Genomic DNA, 23349 nt, shown 5'->3' on the forward strand with positions numbered 1-23349 from the left:
AGAATCAAGCCAACCTTAGCCTAAATTCTGAGACCAGTGGAAAGGAAAGGCACAAGGGTCAAGGGTGGAACTCTTGCTAAGCATATATTCCTCTTTAATAAATCACACGGAGGATCAAGGAGCTAATGCCAATGTTGAAGTAAAGAGGTCTAGCAAGAACTCCAGCTTTGGTTTTTTAAATCATCTGCCAGAACTTAAAAAAAACTGAACCATGTAGTTAATATTTTAGGTTTAGTAATTACACCAGCAATGTCGCTTTCAAGCTTGGTTGTCTGACGGTTCTCTTAGAAATGCTGTTGCTTGGGCAAAGGTTTAAGGAGGGTCTATATCTTATTGATTCTTCTTTGGGTAACTCCCAAACTTTTCAATACCAAGATTCCCTCTTCTAAAAAAAATACGGTTTCTGATACCCACCCAGGGCCATATTTTGAAAGACTGCGTCTACAAAGCCAGTACAGTGTTTTAAGTAATAAAAATGACTTCCCATTTAAAAATTAACCAGCCGTCTAATTGGCACATGGAAAACCAGTATCACGCTGGCTTACTAAATCTAGTTGAAAGCAAAGACATAGTGTTTGGGACAGCCTGATCCATTTTAGCACCCCCTACAATTTTCATTACGCCTCATTGAAATGTTTACTATAATTTTACGATATCCTCTATCCTTTCCCCTCGGTTTGTTTGTATTTTTAAAAACGTATTTATTTATTTATTTATTTGCGCTGGGTCTTTGTTGTGGCATGCGGGCTCCTTAGTTGTGGCATGCAAACTCTTAGTTGCGGCACGCACGTGGGATCTAGTTCCCTGACCAGGGATGGAACCTAGGTCCCCTGCATTGGGAGCGCAGCTTCTTAACCACTGTGCCACCAGGGAAGTCCCGGTTTGGTTGTATTTTGGTTCTTGGTGTTGGAAATCAGAATAAAAGGAGATAATATCTTGCAGAAAATGCATTTCACGCCCCTTTCAGGTAACCCCTCTAGACCCGAGGTGATTTTCGCGATCCCAGATCCCGCGCACTGAGCCCCGCCCCCATCCTGGCCCCACCCCTCGACTCCCGTCCTCTTGAGTCCTCCAGAGAAGGGGGGGCGGTGCTCGCTGCAAACCCACAGTCAGTCGCCAGGGGGAGACAGCGGCTGCAAGAGCCAGGGGTCCCTGTCCAAGGGCCAGGCGGCGGAAGCGGAAAAGGCGGGACCTGGGGCGCACGTTACGTCAGCACGTGCGAGCGTCAAGGCCGGGTCCCCGGAATAGAGAGGGGGCGCTTCCTGCGCGTGTTGGCTGTGAGAAGGTCTCTGCCGGGTTGTAGAGTTCGACCTCATGGCGGAGATAATTCAGGAACGCATAGAGGATCGACTCCCCGAATTGCAACAGCTGGAGCGCATTGGACTGTTCAGTCGTGCGGAGATTAAGTGAGAGCGGAGGAAGAGGAAGGGCTGGGGCGGGTAGAGAGGGGAGGCAGGGGCGTGTGTGTGGCGGGGGGCAGGGATAGGGGGCACTTGGGTTGTGTTTATATTTTCTAATGTGGTAGAAGCCCATTTCCAGATTCTGATGATGCCCAGAATTAATTTCTCATTCATTGCAAGGTGATCCGTCCATTTACCCCTCAAACATACAGACAGCGCTTCATGGAGGAGGTTTTGAGGCTATAAAGGGGATAAAACCAGGATACCCGCCCGTCAAGAGCTAGGTGCCCTGACACAGTATGGTGGGGGAGACAGACAAGTGAAACATTTTGATCGCAGTGCAGCGTAGTGTAAGTTGATTGTAGTAGAGTACTGCCCTAGAGATGTGAACAGAGAGCCGTGGGAGCCCAGGAGGAGTAGATAATTCTAACAAGACTTGAAGATGGGGATCATTTAATTCGATTTTATATTTTACCCCAGGGCTTCGCCAACAACTAGTATATAGTTGTTACTCATTAATTTGTATAATAGTTTTTAATAGTTTACTGTGACTATTTCTTCATTTTACAATGACTGTGAACGTAGTACTGTGGCTATGGGAACCTTAAAGTAAACATTTGTTTATGAAATGCAACGTATTGTGGACTCTTTGCTAAGAGTGGACTCTGTATTCAGTTCACCCCTTAGCTAAATACAGTGAGTCTTCTCCCATAAGCCCTTTGCAGTAGTGATATAGGTAGAGACAATCTCGGGTTTTTTGTTTTTAAATCTACCTGTTGAAAATTCAGAAATAAGAGGAATTTAGGAAAGAAATTTGATTATTATTAAAACCCAAATGACTTGAATTTGGAGGAAAAGAAATCTCTACTAATACCACATATAAATAACGTAAAGTACTACTTAACATTATTTACTTTGCTGGTGGGAATGTCAGTGGTCCTGGCAATCGATTGACGTGATTTTCATGAAAGTTTTAAGGTACATCTTCATGCCCTTAAGAACACAGAAGTCCTGAAACTAGTATATTGTAAATCAACTATACTTTATAATAATGATAAAAAAGAGCACAGAGGTAATTACGTAAGAGAATATGGGGACTTCCCTGGTGGTGCAGTGGTTAAGAATCTGCCTGCCAATGTAGGGGATACGGGTTCGAGCCCTGGTCCCGGAAGTTCCCACGTGCCGTGGAGCAGCTAAGCCCGTGCTCCACAACTACTGAGCCTGTGCTCTAGAGTCTGTGAGCCACAACTACTGAAGCCTGCGTGCCTAGAGCCCATGCTCCACAACAAGAGAAGCCACTGCAATGAGAAGGCCCTGCACAGCAGGGAAGAGTAGACCCCACTCACCACAACTAGAGAAAGCTCACAGGCAGCAACGAAGACCCAATGCAGCCAAAAATAAAAATAAATAAATTTATAAAAAAAAATATGTACTTGCTTATGAAGGATAATTATTTGGGAATTATATATTTTGGCAAATAGATGTTTCAAATATATTAAAAATAAACTTTAAAAATTACAAAGTTATTTATTTAACTTCTTGTTTCAAGTGTTACATTTTAAATGGCTTTCTCCTTAGGGCTATCATTAAAAAGGCTTCAGATCTAGAATACAGAATACAGCGAAGAACTCTTTTTAAGGAAGACTTTATCAATTATGTTCAAGTAAGTGAATAATTTTATTACTTTTTAATCCCCTCACAAATTTAAAATCAGTTATAGAATAGTGAGCTTGATGTCAGTTTTCTACAAAATTCTGGAACTGATGATTAGACAGGTAATTTTTGAACAGGAATAGAGGTAATTTGGTAATAGTGTTGCTCCACTAAGGCTTTCGTCCTTGGCAAACTGAACATTTTTTTCTTCTATAGGGTTAGTAGATCAGAGTCTGCCAAAGACCCAGTGTATCAGGATTTCAGCGAGAGGTTTGATCAATTATGTCTTGTGGGGAAAAATAAAGGAAAGTGAGTTTGATGATAGCACATGGTTAGGAAGTTAATGCTTATGTGCCTGAGGTCTGTCGATTTAGAGAGAGGTGAGGTACACTGCAAGATTCTTCAGTCCTGTAAATGAATGGAAGATTTGATTGAAGATAAAATATACATGCTTGGGACTTCCCTGGTGGTCCAGTGGTTAAGAATCCGCCTACCAATGCAGGGGACACAGGTTCGATCCCTGGTCTGGGAAGATCCCACATGCCGTGGGGCAGCTAAGCCCGTGCGCCACAACTACTGAGCCTGCACTCTAGAGCTTGCATGCCGCAACTAGAGAATGCCCATGCACAAGCAACGAAGACCCAACGCAGCACCCCCCCCAAAAAAAAAAATATATATATATATACACACACACACACACACACATGCTAGATCAGTTTTCAGTGGGAGAGAGTAATGTGTTGGATGATAAAATCAGGATTCAGAAAGAATCCAATAATAAGATGTTATAAATCCTCTACTTTGGGACTTCCCTGGTGGCGCAGTGGTTAAGAGTCTGCCTGCCAATGCAGGGGACACGGGTTCGAGCCCTGCTCCGGGAAGTTCCCACATGCCGTGGAGCGACTAAGCCCGTGCTCCACAACTACTGAGCCTGCTCTCTAGAGCCCGTGTGCCACAACTACCGAAGCCCGCGCGCCTAGAGCCTGTGCTCCACAACAAGAGAAGCCACTGCAATTAGAAGCCCACACACCGCAATGTAGAGTAGCCCCCGCTCTCCACAACTAGAGAAAGCCCGCGTGCAGCAACGAAGACCCAACGCAGCCAATAAATAAATAAAATTAAAAACCAAAACAAATAAATCTTATACTTTAACACTAATATAAACATTATAAAAGGTTCTAAGTTTAGCTTTTAAAAAAACCTACTGAATGAACAATATATGAGACCTGGCTAAGAATCTTGTATTTGAAGGAGGTCCTAAAGCTCAGTAGATTGCTATATCAAAATAGATCAAGAAGTATGTCATGTCAAAACATATAATCTAAGTGATTACATGAACAGAAGTAGAGTGTTGGGTAAGTTAGCTGAGCAGAGGAGGTTGCAAACAGTAGGCACTCAGAAGACGTTGGTTTGAAAAAGTATTTTGCATTTGTCAGACTATGTCTGGAGCATTGTCAGCTCAGGATGACATTTTAAGAAGGACTTTGACATTTTAAGAAGACTTTGGTTAGGAGGCAGCCAGGACGTAAACCTTGTTCTGGGAGGAATCATTGAAGGGAATGGAGATGTTTAACCTTAGGGAGACTTAAGAAGTGGCAAATAATTTCACTCTTCATATATTTGAAGAGCTATGTGTGGATTAGGTTGATTTGTTTAGTTTTAGAGCACAAATTGAAATAAGTTGATCTAAAAACTCACATACACCTCTCTTACATGTATACCCCCTCTGCCTGCACACAACCATATATACTTGCTATGAGACATAAGTGGCATTTTATATTGAGATTCTGATTATCCACATTGAAAACATAAAATGAGATCCCTTCCTCATGCAAAAATAAATTCCTATGGAATTGAATACATAAATGTGGTGGGAAAACTAAATCTTCTACAAAAAAATATGAATGACTTCAGGTAGGGAAAGGTTTTTTTTTTTTCTAAATTGAAGTATAGTTGAATTACAATGTTGTGTTAGTTTCTGGTGGACAGCAAAGTGATTCAGCTATCCATATGTATACATATTTTTCATATTCTTTTCTATTATGGGTTATTTCAGGATACTGAATGTAGTTCCCTGTGCTATACAGTAGGATCTTGTTGTTTATCTATTTTATATATAGTAGTTTGTATCTGCTAATCCCAAACTCCTAACTTATCCCTCCCCCATCCTGTTTCCCTTTTGGTAACCTGAGTTTGTTTTCTATGTCTGTGGGTCTGTTTCTGATTCGTTAGTAAGTTCATTTGTGTCATATTTTAGATTCCACATATAAGTGATATCATATGGTATTTGTCTTTCTCTTTCTGACTTACTTCCCTTACTGTGATAATCTCTGGGTCCATCCATGTTGCTGCAAATGGCATTATTTTATTCTTTTTTATGGCTGAGTAGTATTCCATTACGTATATATATAGCATATCTTCTTTATCCATTCATCTGTTGATGGACATTTAGGTTGCTTCCATGTCTTGGTAAATAGTAAATAGTGCTGCTAGGAACACTGGGGTGCATGTATCTTTTCGAATTATAGTTTTCTGGATGTATGCCCAGGAGTGGGATTGCTGGATCATATGGCAACTCTATGTTTTTAGTTTTTTAAGGAAACTCTATACTGTTTTCCATAGTGGCTGTACCAGTTTACATTCTGGTAGGGAAAAGTTTCTTAAAATAAAGAAGACTGTGAAAGCACAAACCATGAAAGAGAAGATTGATTTGACTATGTTAAAGGTAAAAATTTCTGTGCAAAATAGACATCGTAAATAATGTAAAAAGATAAGCCACAGAATGAGAGAAAATATTTGCAACATATATAGTCAGAATCTAGAATATGTAAAAAACTACAAATCAAGAAGAAACGACAAACAAGTGGAAAGAAAATGAAAACAGGTACATGGAGAAATAGGTACATGCAGTTCACAAAGGGGAAATGAAAACAGGTACATGGAGAAATAGGTACATGCAGTTCACAAAGGGGAAATGAAAACAGGTACATGGAGAAATAGGTACATGCAGTTCACAAAGGGGAAATGAAAACAGGTACATGGAGAAATAGGTACATGCAGTTCACAAAGGGGAAACATCAGTCATTGGTAAACTTTTGAAAAGATGTTAGCCTCGTTAGTAATCAGGTAAGTATTGATTAAAACCAGGGTGCAGTAGTACTTTATACCCATCATATTAATAAACGTTTTAAAGACTGACAGTATCAGCATATAATTTGTCCCACCACTTTCAAGAGCAATTTGGCAATATCCCACGAAGTTGAAGATGCATGTACTGTGTGACCCAGCAATTCCATTCATTCAGTCATACAGTGTATATTGAGTACCTGTTATGTACATGACACTGATGGGGTACAGCAATAAATTAAGCAGACAGAAATCATGTTCTTGATGAGCTTACATGTTAGTGGTAAAGTTCCTGGATATATCCACAAGAAGATGTGTACAAGAATATTCATTGCAGCTTTTTGTAATAGAAAAATTGGAAACAAATACGCATCCCAGGAGGAAGGATAGGTAAATTGCATGTTCATATAATGAAATGCTATACAGCAGTTAAAATGAATGGACTTGAATTCTACATGACAGCAGGGATATATCTAAAGTCAAAATGTTCAGTAAAAATATGGAGTGGGGGGCTTCCCTGGTGGCGCAGTGGTTCGGAGTCCGCCTGCCAATGCAGGGGACACGGGTTCCTGCCCCGGTCTGGGAGGATCCCACATGCCGCGGAGCGGCTGGGCCCGTGGGCCATGGCCGCTGGGCCTGCGCGTCTGGAGCCTGTGCTCTGCAACGGGAGAGGCCACAGCAGTGAGAGGCCCGCGTACAGCAAAAAAAAAAAAAAAAAAAAAAAAATATGGAGTGATGGGTTCATTCAGTATGATACCAGTTGTATAAAGTTTAAAAGCATTCAAGACAACATTATAATGAAGTTTGAAGTCATGCTTGTGAACGATAAACACCTGAGTCAAGATCATCATTTCCTCTGGAGAGGGAGAAGGGTGGAATCAGACATGGGGGGCTTTGCCTTTATTTGAAATGTTTTATTTCTAAAAACGTTTTGAATCAAATATAGTAAAATGTAGGCTTTGACATAGCTGTGTGGTAGCTGCGTGGGTGTTCTGTATGCTTCAAATATTTCATAAGACAGTTTTAAAATGAAGCAGGCGATCTTGTAAGGTTCTGTGCCTTCTGTCTCTAGTAGTCTTCCAGCTTAGAGAGGAATTATATAGTAGTGGTTTTTGGAGAATCTTAGAGGTTCTCAGTGGTCCTTTGAAGGCAAGGGTAGGGAGAGCCAATTAGGTGCCCTGTTTCAGCTAGTACAACCCTGTTTATCTGCTTTATTTGCTTGTGCGTCAGCTAAAATTTTTGAATGGTTAGTTTCCTAAAAGTCTGAACACACTGTTGTAGACGAGGAAGTTAGATTGATATTGTAAATCTTAGAAGTCTTAGAGTTTTAGTAACATGCTTTCTTTGTATCTAAGATGTTTAGATGCATGCTAATGTATGTATTTTTGAGTTTTGCAGATGTAAGGTGAATTTTTAGTGAATGCTAGACATTTACTGTAAATTAGGTTTCTTGATAGCAAATTATTTTCTGTTTTGTGTTCTTGATTTTTATTTACTTTATGATTTTGACTAAATGCACCTCCTCTGTATAAAAAGTCATACTTTTTCTTGTTTTCTCTTTTTTTGTATGTTTTTCTTTCATAGTATGAAATCAATCTTTTGGAACTGATCCAGCGAAGACGAGTTGTAAGTAGATGATTTTCTGGAAGTTGGAAAAATATATAGAATTAAATAGTGTGACTGCAAAGCTGGAACTTGGGTTTGGGAAGTAGTTGGCATTGATAATTGTGTGGTGATGTGCTCATAATGATACCTGTAATTATTTGCTTTCTCTACCAGTACTGTTTAAAGATCAACTGGGAATGCTGCTTTGGATAAATGGGATTAAACTGAGGCTTTTTTTTTTTAATGTCCCTTTTTAGCGTATTGGGTATTCATTTAAGAAGGATGAGATTGAAAATTCTATCGTACACCGGGTACAAGGTGTCTTCCGACGTGCGTCAGCCAAGTGGAAAGTATGTGTTCAGAGTGCCCTTAGCTGTAAGGGATGTGAAGATGTGTATTATACGTATTATGAATATGGATATTCAAATGTATGGTTGTGGATTCTTATCTTGGGTATCGCAATACTTATTCTAATGATAATATCATGACTTGAAACCACTTATGAAACAAACCATTAAGAAAATTGATCGCATTACCTTAGAGTTAGTCTGTGAGAATGATGCTGAAAACAGTGGATTTGATTCATACGTAAGGATCAGAAAATTGTCTGGGATTTGGATATGTCTCTAAATAAAGTACCCCGAGCTGGGGTACTTGGACGTGGAAGATAAGGTTAGAGTAGGTGCAGCACCTCAGTAACTTGGTTTTCTTCAAGTTTGGTTCTGGGACCGAGATATATTATATGGGAAGTACTTTGGATTCTTGGGAATGACAAATTTTAGTTTGCTGCCTCTGACTGAGACCATTTCAGAAGTGCATTGAACAAATTGGATAGATGACAAATTTTGTCTTAGATCATAGTAGGTGGGAGTGGGGGGACAGAACAAGTTGTCATGGTTAAGAGATCTAAGGCGGGTAAGGAACAGCCTAATAGGCTGAGGGATGTGGCACATTGGATTTTCTGAAATCTGCCTCTGTTGCAAACAAAATTAATGCAAAGGTGTATTGTATATAAAATTCAAACTCAGGCAACTTACTCCATTGCTTTTCTTGCAGGATGATGTTCAACTTTGGCTGTCTTATGTAGTCTTTTGTAAGAAGTGGGTGAGTATTGGGCAACTCTGTCTTGGTCCCTCTTTCCTGCTTTTGGTTAGTCTGCATTTTAAACCTCATCCTTGACTCTACTGAACTCCATGTTTTCTCCAAAGGTGTGTAAGGTTAACAAATGGGAAAAGAACCCAAGAAGGCTGTTGCATATTTGAATGACTATATAAATGGCTTCCATATCAGCTGAAAAGAAAAGGGTCTTTATGCATATATGTTCAGTAAAGTTGAAAACATTTTTTAGATATTTAAAATGTTTATGTTAAGCGGTTTAGGTAGAAGAGAACCCTGAGTGAATCTGTATTTGTTTATATGTCCTTAGCAATAGCAGGTGTCGCCTCATTGGAGTTCATAGCTGGTGAGGGTACAGTACAGATCACTTAGAGTTTAATAGCAATGACTTTGCTGTGCAGGAAGTAGAATTTTTCTTCTTTTACAGGCTACCAAAGTTCAACTTAGCAAGGTATTCTCTGCCATGTTGGCCATTCATTCGAACAAGCCAGGTATGGTGAAATCCTTGTCAGTTCTTTTCCTACCTTATTTGTAGACTCAAGCCATTTTGGAATTTATTTTGCTTGATTAAACCTAAGAGAATTATTTTGAGAACTTGAGCATGTGAACTTGGCCTCAGCAGTTTTTATTCCTGAATAGCTGCCTCTTAGTTCATCCCTGCTACTGTGAACTAGTTACTGTGCCAGGTATTGTATCTGTGAGCAAGAAGGACTGAGTTTCTTTTTAGCTGATGGTGAAAGAAACTCTTCAGTCCTTTGAGGGGAATTCTGTTTGGAGGCAGTCAAGTCTGAGGATTTCAGAAACATAAAGGGGAAAATATTAATACAGATTTTACAAGAGCGATTAGCGCAGAGTAGGTACTCAAGTTTTGTAAGAGAAGGACTTCTCTTGTGAACACTGTGTAAGCAGTACGATATTTTATAGTGAAGGTGCTTCAGTGTCTGTTCTGGTGTATTAGGTTTACAGCGCATGAGACTCAAAATCGGCTACATTTGGCACCGGTTGTTTCCGAAGGATACAACAAGACAGCGTTAGTACTGTCAGCCGTTCAGAGGCTTGTCTTTGGTGGGAGGGCATGAGAGCACGGGAGTGGGCAGAGGAGCCACACTGGCGTAGAGGACCCCTGGATGGGCGCAGCTTCCAGGTATTATATCTGTGAACTGTGCTCAGTTTCAGGAGTCACATGCCCAAGAAAGCCCAGAGCAGTGGCTGTCTACCATTCATAGCCCTCCTTGTCCAGATACAGTTACAAACCGTGGGTCATTTTTACCGAAAGCAATCTTGCCTGGTAATAGCTGATCTTTTTTTTTTTTTAACATCTTTATTGGAGTATAATTGCTTTATAATGGTGTGTTAGTTTCTGCTGTATAATAAAGTGAATCAGCTATGCATATACCTACATCCCCATATCCCCTCCCTCTTGCGTCTCCCTCCCACCCTCCCTATCCCACCCCTCTAGGTGGACACAAAGCACCGAGCTGATCTCCCTGTGCTCTGCGGCTGCTTCCCACTAGCTGTTTATTTTACATTTGGTAGTGTATATGTGTCCGTGCCACTCTCTCACTTCGTCCCAGCTTACCCTTCTCTCTCCCTGTGTCCTCAGGTCCATTCTCTGTCTGGTAATCGCTGACCTTTATGAAGTTTCTAGGGAGATAGCTAGAATGTTACCTCAAGGTTAATTTCTTATGTAGAAGGACAAAGGTTTTTTGTTTGTTTGAAGACTTTATTCCCAGTCGGTACAATAAAAAATTTACTTTAAAAATTGAGTCATTTGAAAAAAACTATCAACTACTTTAAATACAGAGAAAAGAGCAAAATAATTTATTTCACTGACTCTAAGATGCACAGTTTTGTCCAGCATTTTGAGACATTAAAAATTTGTATGTGAGTTAATGATGATGTTGACCTTAGATCTGATGGAATAGAGTAACGGGCACATAAGTACCCACAGATGTTAACATTTACAGATTTGGTTTAGAACACTCTAAATTTTAGATAAAGCAACAATACTTTACAGATAATCATTAGAAATTCCTTATCTCCATCCTCTTCCTCTTTTGATAAGATTTTAAAGAAAAGATCTTTGGGTATCAAAATTGGAGCATTGGTCTTTTCATACCTGACTTGATTACTTTATTGAAATGAAGTCTGATGTTTTTCACTTACAGCCTTGTGGATTATGGCGGCCAAGTGGGAAATGGAAGATCGCTTGTCTTCAGAAAGTGCAAGACAACTATTTCTTCGGGCTCTGCGCTTTCATCCAGAGTGCCCGAAACTTTATCAAGAGGTGAGTGTGTGTGAACATAAGGTGAGAGTCATGTCTTAGTTTGGTCCTCTGGAGACGTATATACTTTATTAAGTTAAAAAGGCTTCGATTTATGGAGACTAGGAATAAGTAGGGGAGCTGCTGGGGAAAGGGGGTCAGAAGGGTATTTCTTGGCCAGTAGTAGGTGTTGACTTTGCTCATCTTCCAGGTTTTCAGTGAGAGATTGGAACTCCTACCTGTCCATTACCGTGGGGAGGGATAGGGAACTGGACCCTACCTTTCTTTACTTGAGGGTCAGGGTTCAGCCATCTTTATATCTTTCTATGTATGTATTCATTCATTCATTCATTTATTCCCCTCCCCTTCTCCTGCTCTCCCCTCCCATCTCCTTCCTGCTTCTTTTGGCTTCCCTTGCTGTTTTTCCCACTTTGTTTTTATTCTCGTCATCTAGTTTTCTTGAGATAGATATTTCCTTCCCCTCCTGGTGGACTTATTCCCTCTTAGAGGGGTGCACTAGAACAATGAATGATAGCCAGACTTAATTTTAAAAAACCCCGACAAATGCTAGAAATGACCTATTGAAACTGCACCCTTTTCTGAGGTATTTGTCAGAATAAGGGAGAAACTACTGTTGAACCTTCAAAGGAAAATTAAGCCCTATGTGATGAGGGAGACCCTCATTAAGACCCCTATGTGTGATGGGTCTTAAAGCTAATAGGTTTTGTAGCTGTCTCAACTGTATTTTGGTTTTTTTTTTTTTTTTGTGGTACGCGGACCTCTCACTGTTGTGGCCTCTCCCGTTGTGGAGCACAGGCTCCGGAAGCGCAGGCTCAGCGGCCATGGCTCACGGGCCCAGCCGCTCCACGGCATGTGGGATCTTCCCGGACCAGGGCACGAACCTGCGTCCCCTGCATCAGCAGGCGGACTCTCAATCACTGCGCCACCAGGGAAGCCCTGTATTTTGGTTTTGTAGTAATTTAATGTTTTATTTTATAGTCTTGCGTCCTTTCTCTTCATATTCTGTTAGACAGTTCTTTGTGGCCTTTATTATTTTTATTGAGAAACTGTTATAAGAATCAGTCATCCCTGCTATTAGAGTGCTATTGTATGGTGTTATTGTTTATGTTTTTTGGAGGCTTTCACAATTGCCTAGACTTGTATTTTCTAAAATGGAAATAGATTTTTTGCTTATTCTTATCAAAAGTAAGTAGAATTTATTTATTATAAATGGTTCAGAGAAAGCAGTTTTATGAAAAAAGTAACAGAAAAAGTACTCATAATTTTACCTCCCATACTTTTATGCATATTACAGATATTTAAAACAGGCTTTATTCTGAAAAGTGGGATTCTACTACACATTTTTGTGTTCTATATTTTTACCTAAATACGTCACGAATATAGTCCCATGTTAGTATATATTAATTTATATTAGTGGTATTCAAACGTTTTGGTCTTAGGACCCCTTTACAATCTTAAATTACCGAAATCCCCTAGGCTCTTTCGTTATGTGGGTTATCTGTTAATTTTTATTTGAAAATTAAATATTTAATTGAAGATTAAAACCAAGAAGTCAAAAATATTCACTTAAAAATAATAAACCCATTACATGTCACTATAGGTTACTTATTTTTAAATGAAAAAAACTCTTCTGAAACAAAGTTTAAAGAGAAGAATGGCCTATTTTACATATTTGCTAATCTCCTGAATATCTGACTGAATAGAAGACAAGCTATATTCTCATCTCTACTTTTGCATTCATTGTGGGTGATAGCACCCATCATATAGCCTCTGAAAAACCTTAAACTCTTGACAGAATAAGAGTGAAAAAGGCAAATAACATGTTATACTATTATGAAAATAGTTTTAACCTTGTAGACCCTCTGAAAGGGTTTTGAGAACCTCCAGGTATCTCCAAGTCACATTTTGAGATATACATTATCTGTTCTGATAGTTGCATTTGTTAAAAAAATATATATATATTTTTATTTTACACTCTAAAAGTAATATGTACTTCGTAGAAAATCTTGGGGAAAAAAGCCAGAAGAGCACAGAAAAAGAAACAGTGTGACTGATTGAGGACAAATACTATTAACATTTCTTCATAGGCTTTTTTCCTGTGCACATTTTTTACATAATGTAATTGTGTTACATGCGAAATTTTGTAGCCAGCTTTAAAAACAAAGTAGAATATCACTAGAAATGTGGTGCACCATTACTAAATTATTGTAACTGTTTTATGGCCGCATCACCAGTCTGCTTCTTTTATAATATATTTTACTTTCCCTACTTTTAGACACTTAGATTGTCTGCGTTATTTGCTCTTATACCCTTGTGTATGAAACTTCTAGGTATTTAGGATTATTTCCTTATGATCGATTTCTGGAAGCAGAATTTTTGGGTTAATGAATATAAACATTGTTGGTTTTTTTTTTTGTGCTACACGGGCCTCTCACTGCTATGGCCTCTCCCGTTGCGGAGCACAGGCTCTGGACGCGCAGGCTCAGCGGCCATGGCTCACTGCGGCATGTGGGGTCTTCCCGGACCGGGGCACGAACCCGTGTCCCCTGCATCGGCAGGCAGACTCCCAACCACTGCGCCACCAGGGAAGCACAAACATCGTTTTTAAACTTGTCATTTTAATATGTCTTGTAACATAGAATTCAAAATACTAAAAATTCTGGACAAATCCAACTTTGTATTATGTGTTAACCGTATGTTTGTATAGAAACATTCGGGAGAGAGAATTCCCTGGTGGTCACAGCGGGGACCCGGGTTCGATCCCTGGTTGGGAAACTAAGATCCTGCAAGACACGTGGCACGACCAAAAAAAAAAAAAAAAGCCTCATCAACGTCAGCTAGTTTCATAACAAGATAGATTATAACACTCCCTCCACACTTCCCCAGATCTGATATTTATGAGTAAAAAGAAGCATGTTATATATTTCTAATTAAAAAATTATCTCCAAAGGTTTTCAGTTCATTATTTCCCTTCTGTGTTAGTATTTTAGGATGGAGCTGATGCATGCTGAGAAACTGAGGAAGGAAAAGCAAGAGTTTGAAAAAGCCAAGATGGATGTGGTAAGATCCTAATGTATTGTCACTTGTTAACAAGATATAGTGTTTTGAACCTGCTTAGGAGTAACAGAAAATCTTTAGGAGCACTGTTCGTGACTTGCCGGTCTGCCCGTGGCTGGCGGGTTCCATTCCAGTGCCACAGCAGTTCCAGCACCATGCGACTGACTGCCTGGTGGCTCTTGGTTTCAGGTCTTGGAGACAAAGTGGGAATAAAAAAGAAAATCTTTAGAATGTACTTTTCTTTCCAACTTAATATTTTGAAACTTTTAAATGTCTTGCATTGATTTAATTAAAATGGGCTTAGTAATAAAAATGGAATTTTGTGCTTTAAAAATAGACATTTGGACTAATTGGAGTGGTCCTTGAAATTATTACTGATGGAATGGCTACATACTGTTCTTTATGATCTCATTAAATGATATGTTAATGGGTCGAAGGAGCTCAAGAAAGGTTATGAAACGTGTGATTCCTAGCCTTCTTTCTTTTTCTTTTTATGTAATTTTTTACGTGACAGAGTAAGTTTAAAGAAACAAGTTTGAGAATATTAGAGCTGAAAAAGGAACTTCACTATCACCTGTTATTGTGGTTACCAGCTTTGAACTTTTTTATCCAAATAAAATCTTACACAGAAGGGTGAACGTGGCATGTAAAACTTGACCTATTCTGGTCTAGGTAGAGAGTGAGGCCTTAAGCCGTGTAATCTTGCTACAACTCTGGGAGCCTGAGGATACAGTGGAACATCGGTGATCTTATTCAAGCTGTACATTTTACAAGTGAGGGAACTGGCCCAGAGAGAGACGTGATTTGCCAGAGGTCATGTGGCACAGGTAGTCTAGGATTGTTAATTTTCATTCTAGCGCTATTTCTACTTACTGGCATTACCCGTTCAGTTGTTTAATATCATACTCTTTAGGGGAATCTCGAGTATGCTGAAGAAATCCTTATGGGCGAGTTGGCAAGGATCATCTACAAAAATTCTGTAAACATAATTAAAAGTAGGTATCCTTTGAAAATTTATTTATGGTGGGAAAGTGAAACATTCAATTTATAATGAGGAACCTTTAGCCTATTTTGAAAATTTCTGTTAAAATGTGTATAAAACTCTGATTGTAGGGAATAGTGCCCCGATTCTTTCAGAAAAGGCTTATTTCCCCTTAGATTATAACTGAACATTTCAATAAGTTTTTGAGTACTTAAATCATGTGGGGAGTTGAAAAGAATAAATGATTTAGTACATTCTTTTGTGTCCTAAAGATGCTTAGAATAAAGTCCTTAATGAATACTCAAATATTAATAATGACTTTGCTTGTATAGTGGGACCATGGGTGATTTTTTTGTTTTATCTTCCCACTTCATAAAAAAACCAAAACTAACTCCAGTACTTTAAGAAAGTGCTCCTTTAGAGTCTTACTCCCCTCCCCCGCTTTTTAAATTTTAGGTGCAGAATTTCATGTGTCACTGCTTTCAATTGCACAGCTATTCGACTTTGCCAAAGATCTGCAAAGAGAAATTTATGATGAGTAAGTAAAATAGTGGAAAAGTGAATATGTCTGTTTTGATCTCGTGGTAAGGGTTTGAAGTTGGATATTTAGAAAGGGGGAAAGAAGATACCATACAAAATCCTTGGAAGAAAGCTGTTTTAGGACTATTGTATAGTATTTTATGTATACATAAAAAGTGTATTTTTGGAGAAGTTGTTTGACTCACTTACTGGCTTCCCTTGGGAAATAGTTTGCCTTTGTTCAATAAGAAATATGTCCTATAGCTTATATAAAAACCTATATTCCTGCTTTCCTGGCATGTCTTTTGTCCTTAAGATGAGAGTTGTACTCATGAATGTTTATAGTTGAGTGCTGCAGGTAATCAGACATTATTCTTTTTTTAAATTTATGTATTTAATTTATTTATTTTTGACTGCATTGAGTCTTCGTTGCTGCGTGCGGGCTTTCTCTAGTTGTGGCGAGCAGGGGCTACTCTTCGTTGCGGTGCACGGGCTTCTCATTGCAGTGGCTTCTCTTGTTGCAGAGCACGGGCTCTAGGCGTGCGGGCTTCAGTAATTGTGGCACGTGGGCTCAGTAGTTGTGGCTTGTGGGCTCTAGAGCACAGGCTCAGTAGTTGTGGTGCGTGGGCTTAGTTGCTCCGCAGCATGTGGGATCTTCCCGGACCAGGGCTTGAACACGTGTCCCCTACGTTGGCAGGCGGATTCTTAACCACTGCGCCACCAGGGAAGCCCCAGACATTATTCTTTTAATGTCTGGTTATATAGTTGAAGAATTATTTGCAGCCTACCTTGTGGGTACTTCACCCTTAATAGGACTCTTACTTTCGTAGGAGATAAGAGAGAACTTGGATCAGTTTGCTCTGTGGATACCTTTAGGGTTTTGGTACATGATTAGGCTCCTTCTATTAGAGAAAATCAAGAGTCTAGATATGATAAGGTTTTCTTGGGCTCGAGAATCAGGTATCTTGTCACACATACCTGCTGATTTGACTTTGAGAGCTAACCTACAAGTTAACGTTTGTGAATGATGTCTGAAACAATCTGAAACTAACAAGTGTGTGACAACTCTGATCCATTGACAACATTTACATAGTGAGGGTGAAGACATCTGGGGAGCCTGTTGGGAAATGACCCTTTTGGTGCTGGAATTGTTAAAGGGGTGTCCTGGGTACATTTTCAGAGCATTGGGACTGTCTCTCTGTTTGATGTTCTGAGTTAATCTTATGTCCTAGGTTGATGGCAGTATTTTTCAGCCTTCAGGCTCTGCATACAGACGACCCCCTCACTTGGGATTATGTGGCCCGCCGAGAATTAGAGATCGAGTCACAGCCAGGAGAAGAGCCGCCCACAACGAAACAAACCAAAGTGGCAGAGGTGGGCCGCCGGGAGGAGAGGTGCTGTGCTGTGTATGAAGAGGCGGTGAAGACTCTGCGTACAGGTGAGCTTCACCAGGCCCTGTGTGCTGAGGAGTAACGGTGTTCCTGAATATGAACCTGAAGCTCCATTCCCATGACCAGAATCCATTTCTGGAACCTCTCTGTGGTAGTTTACAGTGTGCCTGGCTTTTCCAACTTGTTCTTTCTCTTTTATGACCTTCCTCGATAGCTGTGGCATTTGTTCATTTATTTGGGGAAATAAATGATACTTAGAATGTGATCATTCAGAAGGTTGTTTCATTATCATTACTTAATTATCTTCTATTATAGATTTACTTGATAATTTTGTAATATTGGAAAATAAAGGTAAATGGTGCATGACGTGGATAAGACTTTTAATTTTTGTATTTATGTCACTACTCAGTTGTTTGCCCTCAGTATTTGAGATGTTTGATAGGCTGTAATCAGAATAACTTATATTTTTCACCAGACTAAACCAGTTTAAACTCTTCCTCAGAGGAGTTTTCCCTTCAAAGAAAAGATGTACGATGACTGTTAAACTAAAAGAATTGCTGGTCTGATCAACATAATCCCTCTGATTTTTCCAGAGGCCATGTGCAAGTGTTACATCAACTTTTGCATGGAAAGGTTTGCTAAGAAGACAAGCAGTCGGCACCTCAGAGAGAAGGTACTGACTTTGTTATGTGTTACAGTGGCTGACTAGAAAGTGTCTTCTGAAAGGACATAGGCACAGGTTTTTGGGGTCTGAGACAGCTTCCAAGAACTTGTTGCATAACCACTCTTTGTCCTGTGAATGACCTGTCATTCTGAAGGTCTGAGTCTGCTTTGCCCTAGTTCTGGCCACCAGGTAAGGAGGTCCTCTCTTCCTGGGCTGTGCTTGGTGCCACTGCCCAGATCATTTAATCATACGTGAAACCACCTCTGTCCCTTCTTTCAATTCTCAGAAAGGTGTAAAACTGCTTTCGTTCCTGTCAGAGGCCAAAGACCCCTGCTGGGAGCTTTGTGATGAACTGAGAGATTTTTTTCTGATTTCAGAGGCTGGAAAGAACCATGGTTGCATTCAGGAAGGCACATGATCTCAAACTTCTATCAGAATTCCAGTACAAGCAGTGGGTAAGGACCTGGACACATTCAGTGTCAATTACATGTACTTAATTCTGGTTGGTTCAGGCTGGTGTCATGTGTTTTAATATATATAGTTTTATGACTAAGCACATTTGGAAGATTGGCATGGTAGATGTAGAGAGTGTTTATTATTTGGCTGTCAGTATTTAGTGTGTGCCAGAAATGAAATCTGTACCAGTAGAGGGAGGAATATTGTAATATATAGTGGAAAACACGCAGAACAGAGTCACAACTGGGTGTATTTTGTTTGTCCATCCATTCATGTTTTCCTGAACCTACGCTTGGCTCAGATTAACCGCTGGTACAATAAAGACAAATTAGATGTGTTCAGTGTTTTAGAAGCTGACATTCTAGTTAGAGGCATATTAACCCATCCTTATACTCTGAAGTGGGTAAGGATTATTATATAGAGACCAGAATAATGTAGTGTGGGAATACACAGGTCTAGACTGGGTTTTGTGACTTAATAGGTAGGTAATGGGCAAGCCACTTAACCCTTCTGAGTTGGTTTACTTGATTTTAGAATAATGATAGTGATCCTTTTTTTTGCCACCTCACAAAGTTGTTGATAGCATTCCATGAGATGGTGAATGTGTTAATGTATTTAAATACTTTCTTAGTGGAAAAAAAAGGACAAAAATTTTTATATTTATCGAATGCCTTTTATTTATATAACTCTTAACCTCTTTTGATTTATATAATTTACACAATTTTTATGTAATTGCAATTAATGTCTTGCTGTTTTGTACTGTGTTGTACTGTTTTTACATTAACATTTTTTCTATACTTTATACGTAGATCGACATAAACTATTGATATATATTATTTTTATTTTTATTTATTTTTTTTTTGTGGTACGCGGGCCTCTCACTGTTGTGGCCTCTCCCGTTGCGGAGCACAGGCTCCGGACGCGCAGGCTCAGCGGCCATGGCTCACGGGCCCAGCCGCTCCGCGGCATGTGGGATCTTCCCGGACCGGGGCACGAACCCGTGTCCCCTGCATCGGCAGGCGGACTCTCAACCACTGCGCCACCAGGGAAGCCCTTGATATATATTAGTAGCGTATTGTATTGTACCACGACTGGGTACCCTTCTTCCATTATGGAATCTATCTGTGAAAAATCCCAGGCCTGATGAGTTCAGCTGCTCTGTTGGAGCTACTGAATGCTGCTGGCAGGACAGTCCGTCCCACCCTGTAAATTCAGCTGGGCGTGGCTTAGAGTGCCTTGGCAGTCCTGGTCTCTTTCCATTATTAGTTTCTTTTGGCATTCTGAACTTGGATTTCCTTTCGGATCCAAGCTTTCTATCATCTTCAGCTTCTTGCACATGCTGGTGGGAGAGTCTTCTCTTTTTCCTGGGGATCTCTGCTTTCACCTAATGCCTGTTCTTCCTTAAGTCTCAGCATAGATGGGGCTTCCTTTCTGGGAGTCCTTTCTCATCACTGCCAAAGATTCTGTTGGGTGCTTCTGCTTTGTACTCCTGTAGCATATGATTCTTTTTCTGTGATGGTACGTATCAGACTCTCTGCTACTAAATTGGAGGCGCTGTGGGCAGTAGGGAATGCACCTGACCTCCTCATTATTGAGTCTAGACTGTATAGCATGCAATTAACGTGCTTGCTGAATGAATGCATTATATACTGCCATTTACTTGCTTTTTCACAATTTTGTAGAATCGGATTGGTTTTAGGTTTTTCTTTCCCTGTTACAGTAGTGTGGACAGAAGCATTTTTAAACAGATATTTCCTCCTGTTCATTTATTTGTTGGGTCATATTTGTTAAAGTAAAATTCCCAAGTTTGTGGCATGAACAGTCTCATGACTCTTTTCAGAAAAATGGGTACCAGTTTGTAGTGTGCCCAACTCTGTTTGAATGAATAAACTTGTTTCTTTACCGTCCCACAAATACTGGTGGTGGATGTGGGTTTTATTATAGTGAACTATTTTATTAAAAATATAACTTTCAACCTAAATTATTTAGGCCATCTGCTTTTCACTTTTTTTTCACTTATGTTTTTTTGATAGCCTTTGGGGATAGGAGCAGGGAATGGAGGAGAAATTCCAGATTTTTTACTTTGTGCCTGTTTGGGCACCATGGTGAAAGGTTTAGAAGAAAGGCTGTTGAATCTATTGCCTCGCATGAGGTCTTTATTTGTCCCCATTTCCATAGATAATGTAGCTCTCAGTAGATACTTTTCCAATGACCCTTTGTCTTATCCAGAGCGAGTTGTTGCTGCACCATGACTTCCTTACAGAAGCTCTGGAGGTGGCAGGAGCCGGGATGGAATTGTTCAGAGGCTCCGTGACGATGTGGCAGGTGAAGCTGCAGGTCCTGATTGCCTCAAAGAGCCCTGACGTAGCCATGCTTTTTGAAGAAGCCTTTGTGCACCTGAAACCCCAGGTCTGTGAGTTGTGTCTTTTGTATTTCATTCTGTTTGGGAAACCTTTTAAGACTGCAGCCAAAGCTCATTTGGAGTAGACTTGTCTAAGGAAAGCTGGCCCCAGAGTGCATTTATGATGATGGTTCAGGGATCATGGGTGGAAGAATTACTTCCATTTACCAGCCTATTTCTAATTCATTATTTGAAAGTCGACTAAGTTATGTAAACTTTTCTATTCCTGTTTATATATCTTATAAGTGAGAAATACTAATAGAATATTATTTCTAAACTTTAAAAGACTAAACCTTAAAGCTTTGCAGTGAATCTTTTATACTAGTAGGAAAAAGATATTCCAGGAGTTAAAATAGGGGGAAAAAATCATAATTATTTTACAGCTCATTTGTATGTGCTGCTGGGACATGAACATAGGCTAGATAGTTCAGCCTAGATTAGTTAGCACTTGTGTTGTGGTCCTACACAGCAGAGACGTGACCTGGGTAGCTTGGGTCTGACTAGTTTGGGGTTGTTAAGTGCTTAACTTACTGGTAATTGATGATAATAACTTTAGGCAGTATTCCCCAACAGGGGGAAGTAGAATTAACAGGAGAGTATTGCTTTGGGCAACTGGGTCTGAAGGCTGTCTGTGTTCCGGTGTACCATTCCTGCCAAGCACTGAGAATTCTGTACAGTGGGGCAGACTGGGAATGACTCTGTGTTGCACATATTGTTTATCTCAGGAGGAACCTGTCTTTATAGTGATGAGTTTTCAGAGCATAGTGATAAGATGTCATTTTCTAACCTTTTTTTTTTTTTAAATTGTGAGCAGATTTGTCTGCCATTGTGGATTTCTTGGGCAGAGTGGAGTGAAGGTGCCAAAAGCCAAGAAGACACTGAAGCAGTCTTTAAGGTACAGGCCCCCTGTTGTAAGTCTTGTGTGTGGGGAATGAGCAGATAGCCCTGCTAGTTGGCTAGCTTTCAAAGGGTTATTTCTAAAGCAGGTGCTCCTTTTAAAGCACCTATTCATTGCATGGCCTGGGATGGTTTTGGAAAAATTTGTTTTGATATGTAGACATTTCCTCATGTAGCTTGTTTCTCTTTTCTTTTAAATTTTAGAAAGCTGTCTTAGCTGTCACGGGTGGCGACTCAGTCACTCTGAAGGATAAGTACCTGGATTGGGCTTATCGAAGTGGTGGCTACAAAAAGGCCAGAGCTGTGTTTAAAAGGTACTCACAGACACGCCTAGCTATTATGAGTCTCTCAACCCCCTTCTCAGCCCCTCGTACCCAGCTTATATGAATCACAAATAGATGGAGGAATAAATCCAAGGGCTGTTAAGTTCATACCCAATGTGGAAAATTTAAAAAAAAGAGAGAGAGAGGTAACTAATAATTCATTGTAATCCTATCATCAAGAGAAAAACCGTCCTAATGTATCATTTTAAAATTTGTTTTTCACATGTCTGAGATTATGCTATAATCGCACGTGGTGTACCACTTTTATTGATGAACATTAGACTGGCCTTTTTCCTACCAGTTACAATTCTTCATAAATAGCATTTATTAAAAACAACTATATGATCTACCACCCTGTGGACGTGCCATGATTTATTTGGCCACAGTAGCTGCTTTGATGAACCTTTGTGCACAAATATTATTTGTCCGTATTGGAAATTATTTTCTTAGAATATATTCTTAGAAATGGAGTTCTTGGTCTCCTTCAAAAAGACCTTGAGTTGAAGGAGAGGGAACTTAAAACCCTGAGAGTGAGAGAGAAGAGAACAGGAAGAGAACTGGGTAGGTGTTTGGTGGTGGTGAAGAGTAAAGGCACTGGAGATTGAAAATGGTGAGTGACTGGTAGCCAGGTCCAGTCGCCATGCTGAACTGCAGCCAGGACTTTATCCAGCTACGTGTGGCGGAGGCACTGGCGCAGGTGTTTATATTCATGCGATGTAAGAGGCTTTCTTCACTGTGGAAGATAACGGTTCCCCCTGTTCCTTTTTAGTTTACAGGAAAGCCGTCCATTTTCAGTTGATTTTTTCAGGAAGATGATCCAGTTTGAAAAGGAGCAAGTAAGTGTCCCGTCTATGCATTTTTTGTCTGGGAATGTGGATTAGTGCTAACTAATCTATGGTAGCACTTTGTTATTTAAAAAGCTGTCCTTATAATACAGTATAATTTCTGGTCCCTTCCTCCAACCCCTTTTTCATAGATGTGGCTTTAGGAATGGTAATCAAGCAAAGAAGAAAAGGTACATGTCTGGAAACTAAACAACTCAGATGTCACCTCTTACAGGAAGTCCTCCCTGCCAGGCTGTGTGAGGTGCTGCTTTTCTGCCTCCAGTGCCCCGTCTGTCTCTTGTTTTGGGTTGTGAGGTAGAGAGTAGGCACTCGTAACTGTTTCTGGTGTTCTTTAACTGAACTTGTGAGTGAGAAAAAATACAGGAAAGTGTCAGTTAAAAAAAATTATACATGGAAGTCCAAATATATCTGTAATCCCCTGGCAATAACACAACCGATCATATTTATTTTTATTTTTGTTGTTTTCTTTAATCCTTATTTACATACATATGCACAGTTTTATGATGTTTTATTTCTGACTTAACGTGACATGTGGAGGTTCTCACTTTTTTTTCCTTAACATCATTTTGTAAACACATTCTTGTGTTTTTACCTGGCATCATTTTTTTTTTTTTTTTTTTTTTTTGGGGT

At 39.8% G+C, this 23349-nt stretch overlaps 1 protein-coding gene and 1 non-coding gene across 3 annotated transcripts in view; both read left to right on the forward strand.

Annotated features, from left to right (window-relative positions):
- The first annotated feature begins 1234 nt into the window (after positions 1–1234).
- The window catches only part of UTP6 (UTP6 small subunit processome component), a 26247-nt gene continuing 4132 nt past the window's right edge, over positions 1235–23349 (forward strand). Inside the window, exons 1-17 of one of the 2 annotated variants that reach the window (XM_024737277.1) lie at positions 1235–1406; positions 2979–3063; positions 7764–7805; positions 8042–8134; positions 8841–8888; positions 9328–9391; positions 11069–11187; positions 14167–14244; positions 15155–15236; positions 15680–15761; positions 16996–17180; positions 17727–17806; positions 18175–18252; positions 20483–20662; positions 21469–21549; positions 21756–21865; positions 22644–22710. In XM_024737277.1, the coding sequence (XP_024593045.1) occupies positions 1315–1406; positions 2979–3063; positions 7764–7805; positions 8042–8134; positions 8841–8888; positions 9328–9391; positions 11069–11187; positions 14167–14244; positions 15155–15236; positions 15680–15761; positions 16996–17180; positions 17727–17806; positions 18175–18252; positions 20483–20662; positions 21469–21549; positions 21756–21865; positions 22644–22710 (1566 nt within the window). In that variant the 5' untranslated portion in view covers positions 1235–1314. The remainder of the gene's footprint in view (positions 1407–2978; positions 3064–7763; positions 7806–8041; positions 8135–8840; positions 8889–9327; positions 9392–11068; positions 11188–14166; positions 14245–15154; positions 15237–15679; positions 15762–16995; positions 17181–17726; positions 17807–18174; positions 18253–20482; positions 20663–21468; positions 21550–21755; positions 21866–22643; positions 22711–23349) is intronic. The other variant, XM_024737278.1, reaches the window with a different exon arrangement.
- On the forward strand, positions 14323–14445 carry LOC112394536 (small nucleolar RNA SNORA54). Its single transcript, XR_003002167.1, has one exon. It is a non-coding gene; the product is annotated as a small nucleolar RNA SNORA54 (small nucleolar RNA).

This window comes from Neophocaena asiaeorientalis, unplaced genomic scaffold (genome assembly GCF_003031525.2).
Source record: "Neophocaena asiaeorientalis asiaeorientalis breed wild unplaced genomic scaffold, Neophocaena_asiaeorientalis_V1.1 scaffold129, whole genome shotgun sequence".
Lineage (NCBI taxonomy): Eukaryota > Metazoa > Chordata > Mammalia > Artiodactyla > Phocoenidae > Neophocaena > Neophocaena asiaeorientalis.